Source organism: Cygnus atratus, unplaced genomic scaffold (assembly GCF_013377495.2).
Source record: "Cygnus atratus isolate AKBS03 ecotype Queensland, Australia unplaced genomic scaffold, CAtr_DNAZoo_HiC_assembly HiC_scaffold_157, whole genome shotgun sequence".
NCBI classification, from domain to species: Eukaryota; Metazoa; Chordata; class Aves; order Anseriformes; family Anatidae; genus Cygnus; species Cygnus atratus.
This window is the reverse complement of record NW_026109750.1, coordinates 15110-31000: the sequence shown is the minus strand read 5'-3', so window position 1 is coordinate 31000 and position 15891 is coordinate 15110. Positions and strand designations below refer to the sequence as shown.

Here is a 15891-nt window from a genome sequence, read left to right as displayed (position 1 = left end):
TCACATGCAAAATATTACAATTTAAGAATCTCTGGCATTTATTTGCTCCCTGCAATGCTCCCTTTTCATTTCCTTGCTCATGTCATAGCCATTCTGCCACGCTGGCTTCTTTCAAGTCACAGGATTAGAGGCCAAAATGTTTCCAGGCAAAAATACACGTCAGCACAAGGAGATGATGAAGACAATGATGAGGATTGTCCTACCTCTTAAGGGAATGCGAGCCTCTTACTCCCTGGAGCCTTGCTTCAACACTCGTCCTGATTTTTGGTGTACATCTCCTCCCTAGCCTTGGAGTTTCAGGCCGGACTTCCAGCTGTGAGGGTCAGCATTATCAATCCCCCTCCTTAACGCAGTGCTTACTCAGGTTCTGTTAGTCATTGTATTTCTAGGCAAGGCACCTCTAATCTTGGTTTTAGACTCTCCCTCAGATTAACTATTGCTCTTGGGAGAAATGTGCCTGGCTCTTCTTTTGTAATCGTACTTCTCCCCTTCATACCTTCCTGCTTTACACATCTTAATTCCAAGAATTGGGAATGAAGGCTACTGCCCTCCCAAAACTTTCTGCTGGAGAGCTTCAATAACAAAAGCACATGCTGAGTAATTGATACACATCACTCTGCCTGCCCATGTCTTTGCGCCCTGGCTGTCCAGACTGACAGCACAGCAGGCACAAGCACATATTTGGTAGGATTTCCACAGGACACCTCACCCACCCTGCTCAGCAGCACGCGTGCTCTGGGAGTCCTCACAAGGGCAGCCAGATGAGCAAGGGCACCAGACGTGCCCCTGACTCTGCCTGAGGCACGATCAGAGTGGCAGGAGCAAAGCACTGCCTGTGGAGGACAAGAGTATGGGAAGGGGGAACTGAGAACAGAGCTGTTGGTGTGCCACAACCTCGGTCTCCCCAGCTTGAGGCCAGCGTGGAGGGACAAAGCAATCATTGGCTTGGGACCACCCCAGGCACAGCCTGCACAGCAGCAGAGTGGGATTTTTGGAGGAGTCCTGCAGGCCTGCTCCAGACCCACTTGGCTTCAGGACACAATGATGCACACATAATACCCTGCAAGACAACACTTTTCACCACAGGACTGCTCTACCAGGGCAGATCATACTTGTTCTGCTCCACTCCTGCCCTCTGTAAGGTTTTCTGGACATATCACATTCACTAATTTTCTCCCTAGAGGAGAGGAAGCATCCTCCATGTTTCCCTCTCCCTCCCCTAGACATTATACACGCCCACAGCACAAGATCAAAGCAGGGCTTAGATCTCAGTTTACACTGCTGCCCTAGCTGCCACCTGTCCCTTTGACTTCTCTGGGACTCTCTCCTCTTTGAGGCTTTTACAGATGTCCTTGGAGGAGGCATGAGCAAAACAATATCTTTAGAGTGGTAATCCACCATCAGAGCTTCATCCAGTTGGGCACTGGTCTGCACAAGCATACCTCATTATGTCTTACAAACACAATACACCACTCCACCTCTCCACAAACAGCTATCTGCCTCAAGACTAGACAACTCCACCTGGCAAGCAGGAGATTATAATTAGGACCATATACACCCACGCTTTTCCACACCAAGACGACACGTTTCCCCCCAGACAGTTTCACTGCACATCCCAATAGAAAAGGAACATAAGGAGACCCAGATTACACTGCAGCAAAAACTTTAATGAGTCTGAAGAAAGAACCAAAGCAGCACTTGGAGGAAGGGATCCGGCCCAGGCTGCCACAAGGACAGCTGGCAGTCAGACCCCCCATCACCACAACAGGATGCACGTCTTCCTCCCTTGCATGGAGAGAGGGAGAAGAAACAGGACACTCTTGACTTGCTTCCGGATTAACTCATGGCACACGACAGCAGGAGACAACAAGGACGCATGATGTACAGAAGATAGCAGGAGAAGAAGATGTTTGCTGGCCGTGTTTCCAGACAGCACAGGCTGGCACCCTGGCTTCCCTCTCTGCTCTGCAGGAGGCCACGAGGGTGCTCAGCCCATCTGGAAACCCTGGCCAGCAGCTCCGTCCTCAGTCCGGCACCTGGCTTCGGGCTTCTTGGTTGATGTGCTCACTGGTCGTCCTCGTGGGCTTTAGCAGGGCAGGCACCTTCTGCCACTGTAGCGGCCACCAAAGCCAGAGAGGCCAAAGCCCCCGGAGGAGATGGGCACTCCCTCCTCACTCAGGATGCTGCCAACGGCAGCCGAGGTGGTGGATCCCACAGCGGTGTTCTGGGGGAAGGAGCTGAGGATGGGGCCAGGCAGGGTCACCACCACAGGAGAGGGCTGGATCACCACACGGGAGTCCTGGCACTGCCGGACACAGGGCTCGTTGCAGCTGTTGGCAAGCGGGGTTGGGCCACAGGGACGGCACAGATCGTAGCAGGACATGGCTGCGGGATGGAGGCGCACCTGGGGGAGAGGGCAGGGAAAGAACAAGCAGCGTGTCAGCAGCAGCCTGACAGCCTGCTGGCCAAGACAGAAGGCATAGTCTGGGGAGCAGGGAGATGGTGCACAAGGACAGAGAGGGGCTTGCGAGCCTGTGTCCCGAAGGGCCCCTGCAAAGACAGCCCAAGACCTCCTCCCACCTCTCCCCACAGTGGCAAGTAGAACAGTGATGGAGGGAGCAGCGTCAAGGAGCAAGGCCCACACCAAAACTACACAGAGGCAAAGTCTCGGTCAAGGCCAGAAGGCCAAGGGTGAAGAAGAGCAAGAGAGGAGTGAGGAGAAGGCACTTGCAGCTCACCTTGTTCACCAAGGAGGAGAAGGCAAGAGAAGTGGATGAGGGAGCATGCTGTTGGATGGGTTTTTATACTGGCTCGGACAGCCCCAGGCCCAGTGGCACACCACGTATGCAGTATGCGTTATAGCAAGCCCATTTGTATGTAAAACACTACAATTAAAGAAATGGGTGTCTTGTTTCTGCTCCCTGCAACGCTCCCTTTTCATTTCCTTGCTTAAGACATGCCCATTCCACCATGGAGTCTTCTTTCAAGTCACAGGATTAGAGGCCAAAATATTTTTTTCCAGGAGACATGACACGTCAGCACAAGCAGATGATGCAGCCAGTGATGAGGAGTGTGCAACCTCGGTGGGGAATGCCAGCCTCTTGCCCTTTGGGGCCTTGCTTCAACACTTGTCCTGATGTTTGGGGTAGGTTTCCTCCTAACCCTGAAGCTTCACCTGGACTTCCGCATGGGAGGGCCAGCATCATCAATTGCTCCCCCTGATGCTATAATAAAATCTTAAGTTAGGCAATGGCTTAGTTTGGAAGGGACCTTTAAAGATCATCTAGTCTGACGCTCTGCCTTGGGCAGGGACATCTTCCGCCAGATCTGGTTACTCATACTCCATCCAACCTCACTTGGAACATTCTCAATGCTGAGGCTTCCAGTGTGTAACAACCGTCACTGTGAAAATTTTCTTCCTTAGATCCCCTCTCAACTCACCCTCTTTCACCTTAATACTGTTTCCCCTTGTCCTGTCACTGCTGTGCCTGGTAAAAAGTCTTTATCCATCTTTCTTACGAGACAACTTTAGATATTTAAAGGCTGCAATAAGGTTTCCCTGGAGCCTTCTCCTCTCCAGGCTTAACAAGCCCAACTCTCTCAGTCTGTCTTTATAGCAGAGGTACTCCAGCCCTCAGGTCATTTTCATGGCCTCTGCTAGACCTGCTCTAACAGGTCCATGTCTTTCTTGTACTGGGGAACCCAGAGATGGATACGGTTCTCTGGGTGAAGTAGAGCACAGTAGATGGAGAGAATTACCTCCCTTTGTCCTGCTGGCCACACTTCTTTTCATGCAGCCCAAGATGTAATTGGTTTTCTGGGCTACAAGTACATATTGCTGACCCCTACTCTGCAGGGCCGATCTCAGTCAATTCACAGGATCATAGAGTCATTTAGGTTGGAAAAGACCTCTAAGATCACCAAGTGCAACTGTTAGTCTAGCACTGCCAAGGCTACCACTAAACCATGTACCGAAGCACCACATCTACATGCCCACACCCAGCCTGTACCGACATGGGGGATTTCCTCAAACCAGATGCAGGAACTTGCACATTCCCTTGCTGAACTTCATGAAGTTCACATGGCCACAGTTCTCACATCTGGCAGGGTCCCTCCTGCTAAAATCCCTTCCCAACAGGGTTATCAACTGTACCACTTGCCTTGGTGTCATCAACAAAGTTAGTGTCACCCATAACTCTCTCCCATAACATCCATCTAGCAAAGCTGAGAAAGTGTGGGATATATTATTGGACAATAAAGTGGGTTGAGAAATGGCTGACTGTCCTAGCTCAGAGGGTGGTGATCGGCATCGCAGAGTCTGGCTGGAGACCTGTGACTAGCGGTGTTCCCCAGGGGTCAGTGCTGGGTCCAGTCTTGTTCAACATCTTCATCAACGACCTTTATGAGGGAATAGTGTCCACCCTCAGCACGTACGCCGACGATACTAAGCTAGGAGGAGTGGCCGACATGCCAGAAGGCTGTGCTGCCATTTAGTGAGACCTGGACAGGTTGGAGAGCTGGGCAGGGAGAAACCAAATGAGGTTTAACAAGACTAAGTGTAGAGTCGTGCCCCTGGGAAGGAACAACCACATGTATCAGTACAGGCTGGGGGATGACCTGCTGAAGAGGAGCTCTGCAGAGAAGGACTTGGGGGTCCTGGTGGACGACAGGTTGGCCATGAGCCAACATGTGCCCTTGTAAGCAAGAAGGCCAAAGGGATCCTGGCATACACTAAAAGGAGGGTGGCCAGCAGGTCAAGGGAGGTGATCCTCCCCCTCTACTCAGCCCTGGTCAGGCCTCACCCGGAGTACTGTATCCAGTTCTGGGCTCCTGAAATGAAAAATACAGGAATCTCCTGGAAAGAGTCCAGCAGAGGGCCACAAAGGGGGCAAGGAGCATCTCCCCTATGAGGAAAGGCTGAGAGACCTGGGTCTGTTCAGCCTTGAGAAAAGAAGACTGAGAGGATATTTTATTCATGTTTATAAATACCTTAAGTGTGGGAGACAGAGGGATATGGCCAACCTCTTTTCAGTGGTATGTGGGGACAGGACAAGGGGCAATGGCCACAAAACTGATCACAGGAAGTTCCACACTAACATGCAAAAAACTTCTTAACAGTGACAGTGACAGAGCACTAGAACAGGCTGCCCAGGGAGGTTGTGGACTCTCCTTCTCTGAAGATATTCGAGACCTGTCTGGACACCTACCTGGGCAACCTGCTCTAGGGAACCTCCTTTGGCAAGGGGGTTAGACCAAATGATAACTTTAGGTCCCTTGCAATCCCTACAGTTCTGTGATTCTGTGATTCTAAGACTACGCCAATACGACTCTCCTCCACTTCTCTTTGACTCTTATAAAGACCAAATTCCTTAAGGGCACTCATGTCCTATAGGCATGAAGGAGACCCACATTACGACCATATCCACCCATGCTTTTCCACTACAAGACATCACATTTCTCCCTGGACGGCTTCACTGGACATCCCAATAGAAAAAGAACATAAAGAGACTCAGATTACATTGCAGCAAAAACTTTAATGAGTCTGAAGAGGGAATCAAAGCAACTGATGGAAGGGATCCGGCCCAGTCTGACACAAGGACAGCTGGCAGTCAGACCCCCCATCACCACAATGGGATGCACGTCTTCCTCCCTCAAAAGATGGGAGGAAGAAGAAACAGGACACTCTTGACTTGCTTCCAGATGAACCCATGGAACAGGATAGCAGGAGACAACACGGACTGATGATGCAGAGAAGAAAGCGGGAGAAGAAGATGTCTGCTGGCCGTGTTTCCAGACAGCACAGGCTGGCACCCTGGCTTCCCTCTCTGCTCTGCAGGGGAGCACGAGGGTGCTCAGCCCATCTGGAAACCCTGGCCAGCAGCTCCGTCCTCAGTCCGGCACCTGGCTTCGGGCTTCCTGGTCGATGCGCTCACTGGTCGTCCTCGTGGGCTTTAGCAGGGCAGGCACCTTCTGCCACTGTAGCGGCCACCAAAGCCAGAGAGGCCAAAGCCCCCGGAGGAGATGGGCACTCCCTCCTCACTCAGGATGCTGCCAACGGCAGCCGAGGTGGTGGATCCCACAGCGGTGTTCTGGGGGAAGGAGCTGAGGATGGGGCCGGGCAGGGTCACCACCACGGGAGAGGGCTGGATCACCACACGGGAGTCCTGGCACTGCCGGACACAGGGCTCGTTGCAGCTGTTGGCAAGCGGGGTTGGGCCACAGGGACGGCACAGATCGTAGCAGGACATGGCTGCGGGATGGAGGCGCACCTGGGAGAGAGGGCAGGGAAAGAACAAGCAGCGTGTCAGCAGCAGCCTGACAGCCTGCTGGCCAAGACAGAAGGCATAGTCTGGGGAGCAGGGAGATGGTGCACAAGGACAGAGAGGGGCTTGCGAGCCTGTGTCCCGAAGGGCCCCTGCAAAGACAGCCCAAGACCTCCTCCCACCTCTCCCCACAGTGGCAAGTAGAACAGTGATGGAGGGAGCAGCGTCAAGGAGCAAGGCCCACACCAAAACTACACAGAGGCAAAGTCTCGGTCAAGGCCAGAAGGCCAAGGGTGAAGAAGAGCAAGAGGGGAGTGAGGAGAAGGCACTTGCAGCTCACCTTGTTCACCAAGGAGGAGAAGGCAAGAGAAGTGGATGAGGGAGCATGCTGTTGGATGGGTTTTTATACTGGCTCGGACAGCCCCAGGCCCAGTGGCACACCACGTATGCAGTATGCGTTATAGCAAGCCCATTTGTATGTAAAACACTACAATTAAAGAAATGGGTGTCTTGTTTCTGCTCCCTGCAACGCTCCCTTTTCATTTCCTTGCTTAAGACATGCCCATTCCACCATGGAGTCTTCTTTCAAGTCACAGGATTAGAGGCCAAAATATTTTTTTCCAGGAGACATGACACGTCAGCACAAGCAGATGATGCAGCCAGTGATGAGGAGTGTGCAACCTCGGTGGGGAATGCCAGCCTCTTGCCCTTTGGGGCCTTGCTTCAACACTTGTCCTGATGTTTGGGGTAGGTTTCCTCCTAACCCTGAAGCTTCACCTGGACTTCCGCATGGGAGGGCCAGCATCATCAATTGCTCCCCCTGATGCTATAATAAAATCTTAAGTTAGGCAATGGCTTAGTTTGGAAGGGACCTTTAAAGATCATCTAGTCTGACGCTCTGCCTTGGGCAGGGACATCTTCCGCCAGATCTGGTTACTCATACTCCATCCAACCTCACTTGGAACATTCTCAATGCTGAGGCTTCCAGTGTGTAACAACCGTCACTGTGAAAATTTTCTTCCTTAGATCCCCTCTCAACTCACCCTCTTTCACCTTAATACTGTTTCCCCTTGTCCTGTCACTGCTGTGCCTGGTAAAAAGTCTTTATCCATCTTTCTTACGAGACAACTTTAGATATTTAAAGGCTGCAATAAGGTTTCCCTGGAGCCTTCTCCTCTCCAGGCTTAACAAGCCCAACTCTCTCAGTCTGTCTTTATAGCAGAGGTACTCCAGCCCTCAGGTCATTTTCATGGCCTCTGCTAGACCTGCTCTAACAGGTCCATGTCTTTCTTGTACTGGGGAACCCAGAGATGGATACGGTTCTCTGGGTGAAGTAGAGCACAGTAGATGGAGAGAATTACCTCCCTTTGTCCTGCTGGCCACACTTCTTTTCATGCAGCCCAAGATGTAATTGGTTTTCTGGGCTACAAGTACATATTGCTGACCCCTACTCTGCAGGGCCGATCTCAGTCAATTCACAGGATCATAGAGTCATTTAGGTTGGAAAAGACCTCTAAGATCACCAAGTGCAACTGTTAGTCTAGCACTGCCAAGGCTACCACTAAACCATGTACCGAAGCACCACATCTACATGCCCACACCCAGCCTGTACCGACATGGGGGATTTCCTCAAACCAGATGCAGGAACTTGCACATTCCCTTGCTGAACTTCATGAAGTTCACATGGCCACAGTTCTCACATCTGGCAGGGTCCCTCCTGCTAAAATCCCTTCCCAACAGGGTTATCAACTGTACCACTTGCCTTGGTGTCATCAACAAAGTTAGTGTCACCCATAACTCTCTCCCATAACATCCATCTAGCAAAGCTGAGAAAGTGTGGGATATATTATTGGACAATAAAGTGGGTTGAGAAATGGCTGACTGTCCTAGCTCAGAGGGTGGTGATCGGCATCGCAGAGTCTGGCTGGAGACCTGTGACTAGCGGTGTTCCCCAGGGGTCAGTGCTGGGTCCAGTCTTGTTCAACATCTTCATCAACGACCTTTATGAGGGAATAGTGTCCACCCTCAGCACGTACGCCGACGATACTAAGCTAGGAGGAGTGGCCGACATGCCAGAAGGCTGTGCTGCCATTTAGTGAGACCTGGACAGGTTGGAGAGCTGGGCAGGGAGAAACCAAATGAGGTTTAACAAGACTAAGTGTAGAGTCGTGCCCCTGGGAAGGAACAACCACACTGTATCAGTACAGGCTGGGGGATGACCTGCTGAAGAGGAGCTCTGCAGAGAAGGACTTGGGGGTCCTGGTGGACGACAGGTTGGCCATGAGCCAACATGTGCCCTTGTAAGCAAGAAGGCCAAAGGGATCCTGGCATACACTAAAAGGAGGGTGGCCAGCAGGTCAAGGGAGGTGATCCTCCCCCTCTACTCAGCCCTGGTCAGGCCTCACCCGGAGTACTGTATCCAGTTCTGGGCTCCTGAAATGAAAAATACAGGAATCTCCTGGAAAGAGTCCAGCAGAGGGCCACAAAGGGGGCAAGGAGCATCTCCCCTATGAGGAAAGGCTGAGAGACCTGGGTCTGTTCAGCCTTGAGAAAAGAAGACTGAGAGGATATTTTATTCATGTTTATAAATACCTTAAGTGTGGGAGACAGAGGGATATGGCCAACCTCTTTTCAGTGGTATGTGGGGACAGGACAAGGGGCAATGGCCACAAAACTGATCACAGGAAGTTCCACACTAACATGCAAAAAACTTCTTAACAGTGACAGTGACAGAGCACTAGAACAGGCTGCCCAGGGAGGTTGTGGACTCTCCTTCTCTGAAGATATTCGAGACCTGTCTGGACACCTACCTGGGCAACCTGCTCTAGGGAACCTCCTTTGGCAAGGGGGTTAGACCAAATGATAACTTTAGGTCCCTTGCAATCCCTACAGTTCTGTGATTCTGTGATTCTAAGACTACGCCAATACGACTCTCCTCCACTTCTCTTTGACTCTTATAAAGACCAAATTCCTTAAGGGCACTCATGTCCTATAGGCATGAAGGAGACCCACATTACGACCATATCCACCCATGCTTTTCCACTACAAGACATCACATTTCTCCCTGGACGGCTTCACTGGACATCCCAATAGAAAAAGAACATAAAGAGACTCAGATTACATTGCAGCAAAAACTTTAATGAGTCTGAAGAGGGAATCAAAGCAACTGATGGAAGGGATCCGGCCCAGTCTGACACAAGGACAGCTGGCAGTCAGTCCCCCCATCACCACAATGGGATGCACGTCTTCCTCCCTCAAAAGATGGGAGGAAGAAGAAACAGGACACTCTTGACTTGCTTCCAGATGAACCCATGGAACAGGATAGCAGGAGACAACACGGACTGCATGATGCAGAGAAGAAAGCGGGAGAAGAAGATGTCTGCTGGCCGTGTTTCCAGACAGCACAGGCTGGCACCCTGGCTTCCCTCTCTGCTCTGCAGGGAGGCCACGAGGGTGCTCAGCCCATCTGGAAACCCTGGCCAGCAGCTCCGTCCTCAGTCCGGCACCTGGCTTCGGGCTTCCTGGTCGATGCGCTCACTGGTCGTCCTCGTGGGCTTTAGCAGGGCAGGCACCTTCTGCCACTGTAGCGGCCACCAAAGCCAGAGAGGCCAAAGCCCCCGGAGGAGATGGGCACTCCCTCCTCACTCAGGATGCTGCCAACGGCAGCCGAGGTGGTGGATCCCACAGCGGTGTTCTGGGGGAAGGAGCTGAGGATGGGGCCGGGCAGGGTCACCACCACGGGAGAGGGCTGGATCACCACACGGGAGTCCTGGCACTGCCGGACACAGGGCTCGTTGCAGCTGTTGGCAAGCGGGGTTGGGCCACAGGGACGGCACAGATCGTAGCAGGACATGGCTGCGGGATGGAGGCGCACCTGGGAGAGAGGGCAGGGAAAGAACAAGCAGCGTGTCAGCAGCAGCCTGACAGCCTGCTGGCCAAGACAGAAGGCATAGTCTGGGGAGCAGCGACAGGCTGTGCGAGGACAGAGAGGGGCCCAAGGGCCCCTGCAAAGACAGCCCAAGACCTTCTCCCACCTCCCCCTGCAGTGGAAAGCAGAACAGCGATGGAGGGAGAAGCGTCAAGGGAGCAAGGCCCACACCGAGAACTACACGGAGAAAAGACTCGGTCGAGGCCAGAAGGCCAAGGGGAGAAGAAGAGAAAGAGGGGAGTGAGGAGAAGGCACTTGCAGCTCACCTTGTTCACCAAGGAGGAGAAGGCAAGAGAAGTGGATGAGGGAGCATGCTGTTGGACAGGCTTTTATACCAGTCCAGACTGCCCCAGGCCCAGAGGCACCATTTGCACTTGTAATGTGTTTACCAACAAGACCGTCAAGTATGCAAAACACCACAATTAAAGAAATGGGTGACTTATGTTCCCTGCAGTGACCCCTTTTCATTTTCCTGTTCAGGACATGCCCATTCCATCACACAGGCTCCTTTCAAGTGACAGGATTACAGGCCAAAATGCTTCTGGGGAAGTGACACAAAAGCACAGGAAGAAGATGAAGGCAAAAAGAAGGAGATGGCCAAATTGTCAAGTGGTGCCAGCCTCTCACCCTCCTGCAGCTTCCTTCAGGCTTTGTCCTAAATGCATGGGTACTCATTTCCTTGCAAACCCACCCTTAAAGGTCAGACTGCCAGCCAGACTCATCAGCAAAGAGCAGACACAGCCTTTGCTTTACCTATCAACCTGCTCAGGCTGCCTTAGGCAACAGATTTCCAAGCATGGCAGCTCTGCCATCAGGCCTCAGCCCTTCTGTGGGATCAAGCATTGCTCTCAGGAGACAAAAGCTTGGCTGGTTTTCCTCTCCCCTCTGCACTCAACAACTAGAGGTCCCCTGTCACCACAGCAGGCCTCTTTCAGAAACAAGGACATGGCTCTCTCTCTACCACACACTCTTGCTGCCCACTCCTGTTAAACCGGGATGTCTCCTGCAGACAAAGGCCCATACTGGACAACAAATAGAGCTGCTTTCCTCATTCCCCATCTCCACGCCTCAGATTCTGCTTTGAACCCACATACTGACAGAACAGTACACACCAGCAAAAATGTGACCATATTTCCATGCAACACAGAACTCTGCCCAGAAACAAGGGAGGTCTGGGAGTGCCATCGACGGCAGCCTGGGCAGCAGCAGCTATCAGGACATCCCTGGGGACGTGTGCCAAGGGGCAACACCAAGCCATACCCTGCACTTTCCTTCAGCAGCACGTTTCCTGGGGGAACAACCGCCCAGCTTGGGATACTCGGCATACAGATCTCAGGCCCCTCAGCCAGGCCCTCTTCCAAAGGGGTGGACAAAATGCCTTCCCAATGAGGCTGGGACTCCACCAGACACAGGCAACTCTCTAAGCACAGAGGCCCAACCAAATTCCTCATTTAGGAAGATGAGGAAGGGTTTGAAGGTGCACAGTACTACCCTGATGATGACAGTAAACATCTATCCCAAAGAGTGCTGTCACAGCTCAGGAGGAGCCACCTGCTGCCTACAGAACGGGAGCCAGGAGCCAAGCAAGGCCACACAGCCAACAGGGCAGCAGTTACACCAGCAATGGCCCTCGTTGCACGGCACCTGAGCAAGGAAGATGAGGAGATGGAAGGCAGATTCAGCCAGGAGTCCAGCTCAATGGTCAGATTCATGGTGGTAACACAGGACTGATGACAAGCCAGTCCACACTTCAGGGTCAGGTCCAGTGACAGCAACCAGGGTCAACACAGGGCCCAAGGACTGCTGACCAGGCCCAGAAAAAAACAAAACAAACAAACAAACAAAAAAAAAACAGGCAGACCCAAGGGAAAGCTGGGAAACCACTGGGCAACTTTGGGCCCACCATCCGCAGGAAGTTCCACGCCAACATGCGAAAGAACTTCTTCAAGGTAAGGGTGACGGAGCACTAGAACAGGCTGCCCGGGGAGGTTGTGGAGTCTCCTTCTCTGGAGATATTCAAGGCCCATCTGGTCACCTACCTGGGTAACCTGCTCTAGGGAACCTGCTTTGGCAGAGGGGTTGGACCCGATGATCTCTTGGGGTCCCTTCCAACCTCTACAATTCTGTGATTCTGTGGTAAGCAAATCTGCAACAGACCAGGCAACCCACACTGATTACCCAGAGCTGAAGGGGAGGCCAAAGGCTCAGGACAGAGCTTAACTATAGCCCTGGGGTCAATGGGAAGAGGGTGTGGTGCGAGGCCCCAGGTGAGCCTGATGAGGGCCATTGGGCCTCTGCTGCACTCAAACAGCTGATGTGCAAGAAGAGGAAATCTCCTGTGCACCTGGGACATAGGACACCAGCTGCATCTACCACAAAAGAAGAAAGGAAGGAAGCTTCAATTAATTTTCCAAAGCAAAACATGTCTCGCAGCTCAGGGTCTGCCCCAAAGTTGCAATGCCCTGCAGCACCCTGCGCTCCCTGATCTCCTGCTGCAGATGTTGCCTTCCCTTCCTGGTATCAGCTGTTCACTGCACTTTGCTCCTGCTGTCAGCTCAAGGTGGCTCAGGAATGTTGACAACCAGTGTGTTTCCTGAGGGTCTTCCTGCACAGCAACACTGAGGGCTTTGCCTGACACCAGTGGTCAGTCAGAGAATGCAGGCCTTTAGTTACAGTGTAAGGCATCGTAGGATTTCCCCAGCATAGGGAATAGCATGAGAGGTGCCCCTCACTCTGCCTCAAGCAGGAGTGGGTGACACAGACAAAAGCATCTCCTGTGGAGGACTAGAAGCATATGGGAAGAAGGGCTATGGAGCTTGTTTTCCCTTGTGTCCCCTGTGGCAGGGGCAATCACCAGAGCCCGGTGTAGTTGCACCCAAAAAGTATGTGCCACCTCCACACACAAGCCATGTTGCTTCCCTCTCTGTTTTTGGGTCTCTTACAGGTTGAGGAAGAAGGTCAGGAAGGCACAACGGCTTCATCCAGGAGGATTTCTTCCTCTCCTTGCTCTGGTAGGCAAGGGTCAGACAGGGACTTGGCAGAAGCCCTCACCTGAATGCTGCAGAATGGTCTGGCAAACACACAAGCACTGCATGTGCAGCCCTGCTGGACTGGTTGACTGCTTCAGAAACAGGAGTATAGGCACACAGAGATGATGTGGGGGGTAACCAGGACTTTAGACTCCATGATATCCCAGTTCCCTCTACAGAGCATGGCTGGGAATCCCAAAAGGGAAGGATCATGAGGAGACACAGATTACAATGCAGCATAAACTTTAATGAGTCTGAAGAAGGAATCAAAGCAGCACTTGGAGGAAGAGATCCAGTCCAGGCTGCCATGAGGACAGCTGGCAGTCAGACCCCCCTTCACCACAGCAGGATGCACGTATTCCTCCCTCACATGGTGAGAGGAAGAATAAACAGGACATGCTTGACTTGCTTCCAGATTAACTCATGGCACAGGACAGCAGGAGACAATGAGGGCTCATGATGCAGAGAAGAAAGCGGGAGAAGAAGAAGATGTCTGCTGGCCGTGTTTCCAGACAGCACAGGCTGGCACCCTGGCTTCCCTCTCTGCTCTGCAGGAGGCCACGAGGGTGCTCAGCCCATCTGGAAACCCTGGCCAGCAGCTCCTGTCCTCAGTCCGGCACCTGGCTTCAGGCTTCGTGGTCAATGCGCTCACTGGTCATCCTCGTGGGCTTTAGCAGGGCAGGCACCTCCTGCCACAGTAGCGGCCACCAAAGCCAGAGAGGCCAAAGCCCCCGGAGGAGATGGGCACTCCCTCCTCACTCAGGATGCTGCCAACGGCAGCCGAGGTGGTGGATCCCACAGCGGTGTTCTGGGGGAAGGAGCTGAGGATGGGGCCGGGCAGGGTCACCACCACGGGAGAGGGCTGGATCACCACACGGGAGTCCTGGCACTGCCGGACACAGGGCTCGTTGCAGCTGTTGGCAAGCGGGGTTGGGCCACAGGGACGGCACAGATCGTAGCAGGACATGGCTGCGGGATGGAGGCGCACCTGGGAGAGAGGGCAGGGAAAGAACAAGCAGCGTGTCAGCAGCAGCCTGACAGCCTGCTGGCCAAGACAGAAGGCATAGTCTGGGGAGCAGCGACAGGCTGTGCGAGGACAGAGAGGGGCCCAAGGGCCCCTGCAAAGACAGCCCAAGACCTTCTCCCACCTCCCCCTGCAGTGGAAAGCAGAACAGCGATGGAGGGAGAAGCGTCAAGGGAGCAAGGCCCACACCGAGAACTACACGGAGAAAAGACTCGGTCGAGGCCAGAAGGCCAAGGGGAGAAGAAGAGAAAGAGGGGAGTGAGGAGAAGGCACTTGCAGCTCACCTTGTTCACCAAGGAGGAGAAGGCAAGAGAAGTGGATGAGGGAGCATGCTGTTGGACAGGCTTTTATACCAGTCCAGACTGCCCCAGGCCCAGAGGCACCATTTGCACTTGTAATGTGTTTACCAACAAGACCGTCAAGTATGCAAAACACCACAATTAAAGAAATGGGTGACTTATGTTCCCTGCAGTGACCCCTTTTCATTTTCCTGTTCAGGACATGCCCATTCCATCACACAGGCTCCTTTCAAGTGACAGGATTACAGGCCAAAATGCTTCTGGGGAAGTGACACAAAAGCACAGGAAGAAGATGAAGGCAAAAAGAAGGAGATGGCCAAATTGTCAAGTGGTGCCAGCCTCTCACCCTCCTGCAGCTTCCTTCAGGCTTTGTCCTAAATGCATGGGTACTCATTTCCTTGCAAACCCACCCTTAAAGGTCAGACTGCCAGCCAGACTCATCAGCAAAGAGCAGACACAGCCTTTGCTTTACCTATCAACCTGCTCAGGCTGCCTTAGGCAACAGATTTCCAAGCATGGCAGCTCTGCCATCAGGCCTCAGCCCTTCTGTGGGATCAAGCATTGCTCTCAGGAGACAAAAGCTTGGCTGGTTTTCCTCTCCCCTCTGCACTCAACAACTAGAGGTCCCCTGTCACCACAGCAGGCCTCTTTCAGAAACAAGGACATGGCTCTCTCTCTACCACACACTCTTGCTGCCCACTCCTGTTAAACCGGGATGTCTCCTGCAGACAAAGGCCCATACTGGACAACAAATAGAGCTGCTTTCCTCATTCCCCATCTCCACGCCTCAGATTCTGCTTTGAACCCACATACTGACAGAACAGTACACACCAGCAAAAATGTGACCATATTTCCATGCAACACAGAACTCTGCCCAGAAACAAGGGAGGTCTGGGAGTGCCATCGACGGCAGCCTGGGCAGCAGCAGCTATCAGGACATCCCTGGGGACGTGTGCCAAGGGGCAACACCAAGCCATACCCTGCACTTTCCTTCAGCAGCACGTTTCCTGGGGGAACAACCGCCCAGCTTGGGATACTCGGCATACAGATCTCAGGCCCCTCAGCCAGGCCCTCTTCCAAAGGGGTGGACAAAATGCCTTCCCAATGAGGCTGGGACTCCACCAGACACAGGCAACTCTCTAAGCACAGAGGCCCAACCAAATTCCTCATTTAGGAAGATGAGGAAGGGTTTGAAGGTGCACAGTACTACCCTGATGATGACAGTAAACATCTATCCCAAAGAGTGCTGTCACAGCTCAGGAGGAGCCACCTGCTGCCTACAGAACGGGAGCCAGGAGCCAAGCAAGGCCACACAGCCAACAGGGCAGCAGTTACACCAGCAATGGCC

The 15891-nt window shown here is 52.9% G+C and overlaps 4 protein-coding genes across 4 annotated transcripts; all 4 read right to left on the bottom strand.

The window, feature by feature from the left end:
- Nucleotides 1–2086: 2086 nt before the first annotated feature.
- On the bottom strand, nucleotides 2087–2383 carry LOC118258545 (feather beta keratin-like). The gene has a single exon (XM_035567405.1). It carries the CDS (start codon nucleotides 2381–2383, stop codon nucleotides 2087–2089), a length of 297 nt encoding a protein of 98 aa, XP_035423298.1.
- A 3568-nt stretch (nucleotides 2384–5951) lies between these two features.
- Nucleotides 5952–6248, bottom strand: LOC118258544 (feather beta keratin-like). Its single transcript, XM_035567404.1, has one exon. It carries the CDS (start codon nucleotides 6246–6248, stop codon nucleotides 5952–5954), a length of 297 nt encoding a protein of 98 aa, XP_035423297.1.
- Nucleotides 6249–9819: 3571 nt separating this feature from the next.
- On the bottom strand, nucleotides 9820–10116 carry LOC118258543 (feather beta keratin-like). Its single transcript, XM_035567403.1, has one exon. It carries the CDS (start codon nucleotides 10114–10116, stop codon nucleotides 9820–9822), a length of 297 nt encoding a protein of 98 aa, XP_035423296.1.
- Nucleotides 10117–13890: 3774 nt separating this feature from the next.
- On the bottom strand, nucleotides 13891–14187 carry LOC118258550 (feather beta keratin-like). Its single transcript, XM_035567411.1, has one exon. It carries the CDS (start codon nucleotides 14185–14187, stop codon nucleotides 13891–13893), a length of 297 nt encoding a protein of 98 aa, XP_035423304.1.
- Between the last annotated feature and the right edge of the window lie 1704 nt (nucleotides 14188–15891).

Excerpts from the sequence above, each read along its gene's own strand:
- LOC118258544 (XM_035567404.1), bottom strand. The coding sequence starts at position 6,248 with ATGTCCTGCTACGATCTGTGCCGTCCCTGTGGCCCAACCCCGCTTGCC.
- LOC118258543 (XM_035567403.1), bottom strand. The coding sequence starts at position 10,116 with ATGTCCTGCTACGATCTGTGCCGTCCCTGTGGCCCAACCCCGCTTGCC.
- LOC118258545 (XM_035567405.1), bottom strand. The coding sequence starts at position 2,383 with ATGTCCTGCTACGATCTGTGCCGTCCCTGTGGCCCAACCCCGCTTGCC.
- LOC118258550 (XM_035567411.1), bottom strand. The coding sequence starts at position 14,187 with ATGTCCTGCTACGATCTGTGCCGTCCCTGTGGCCCAACCCCGCTTGCC.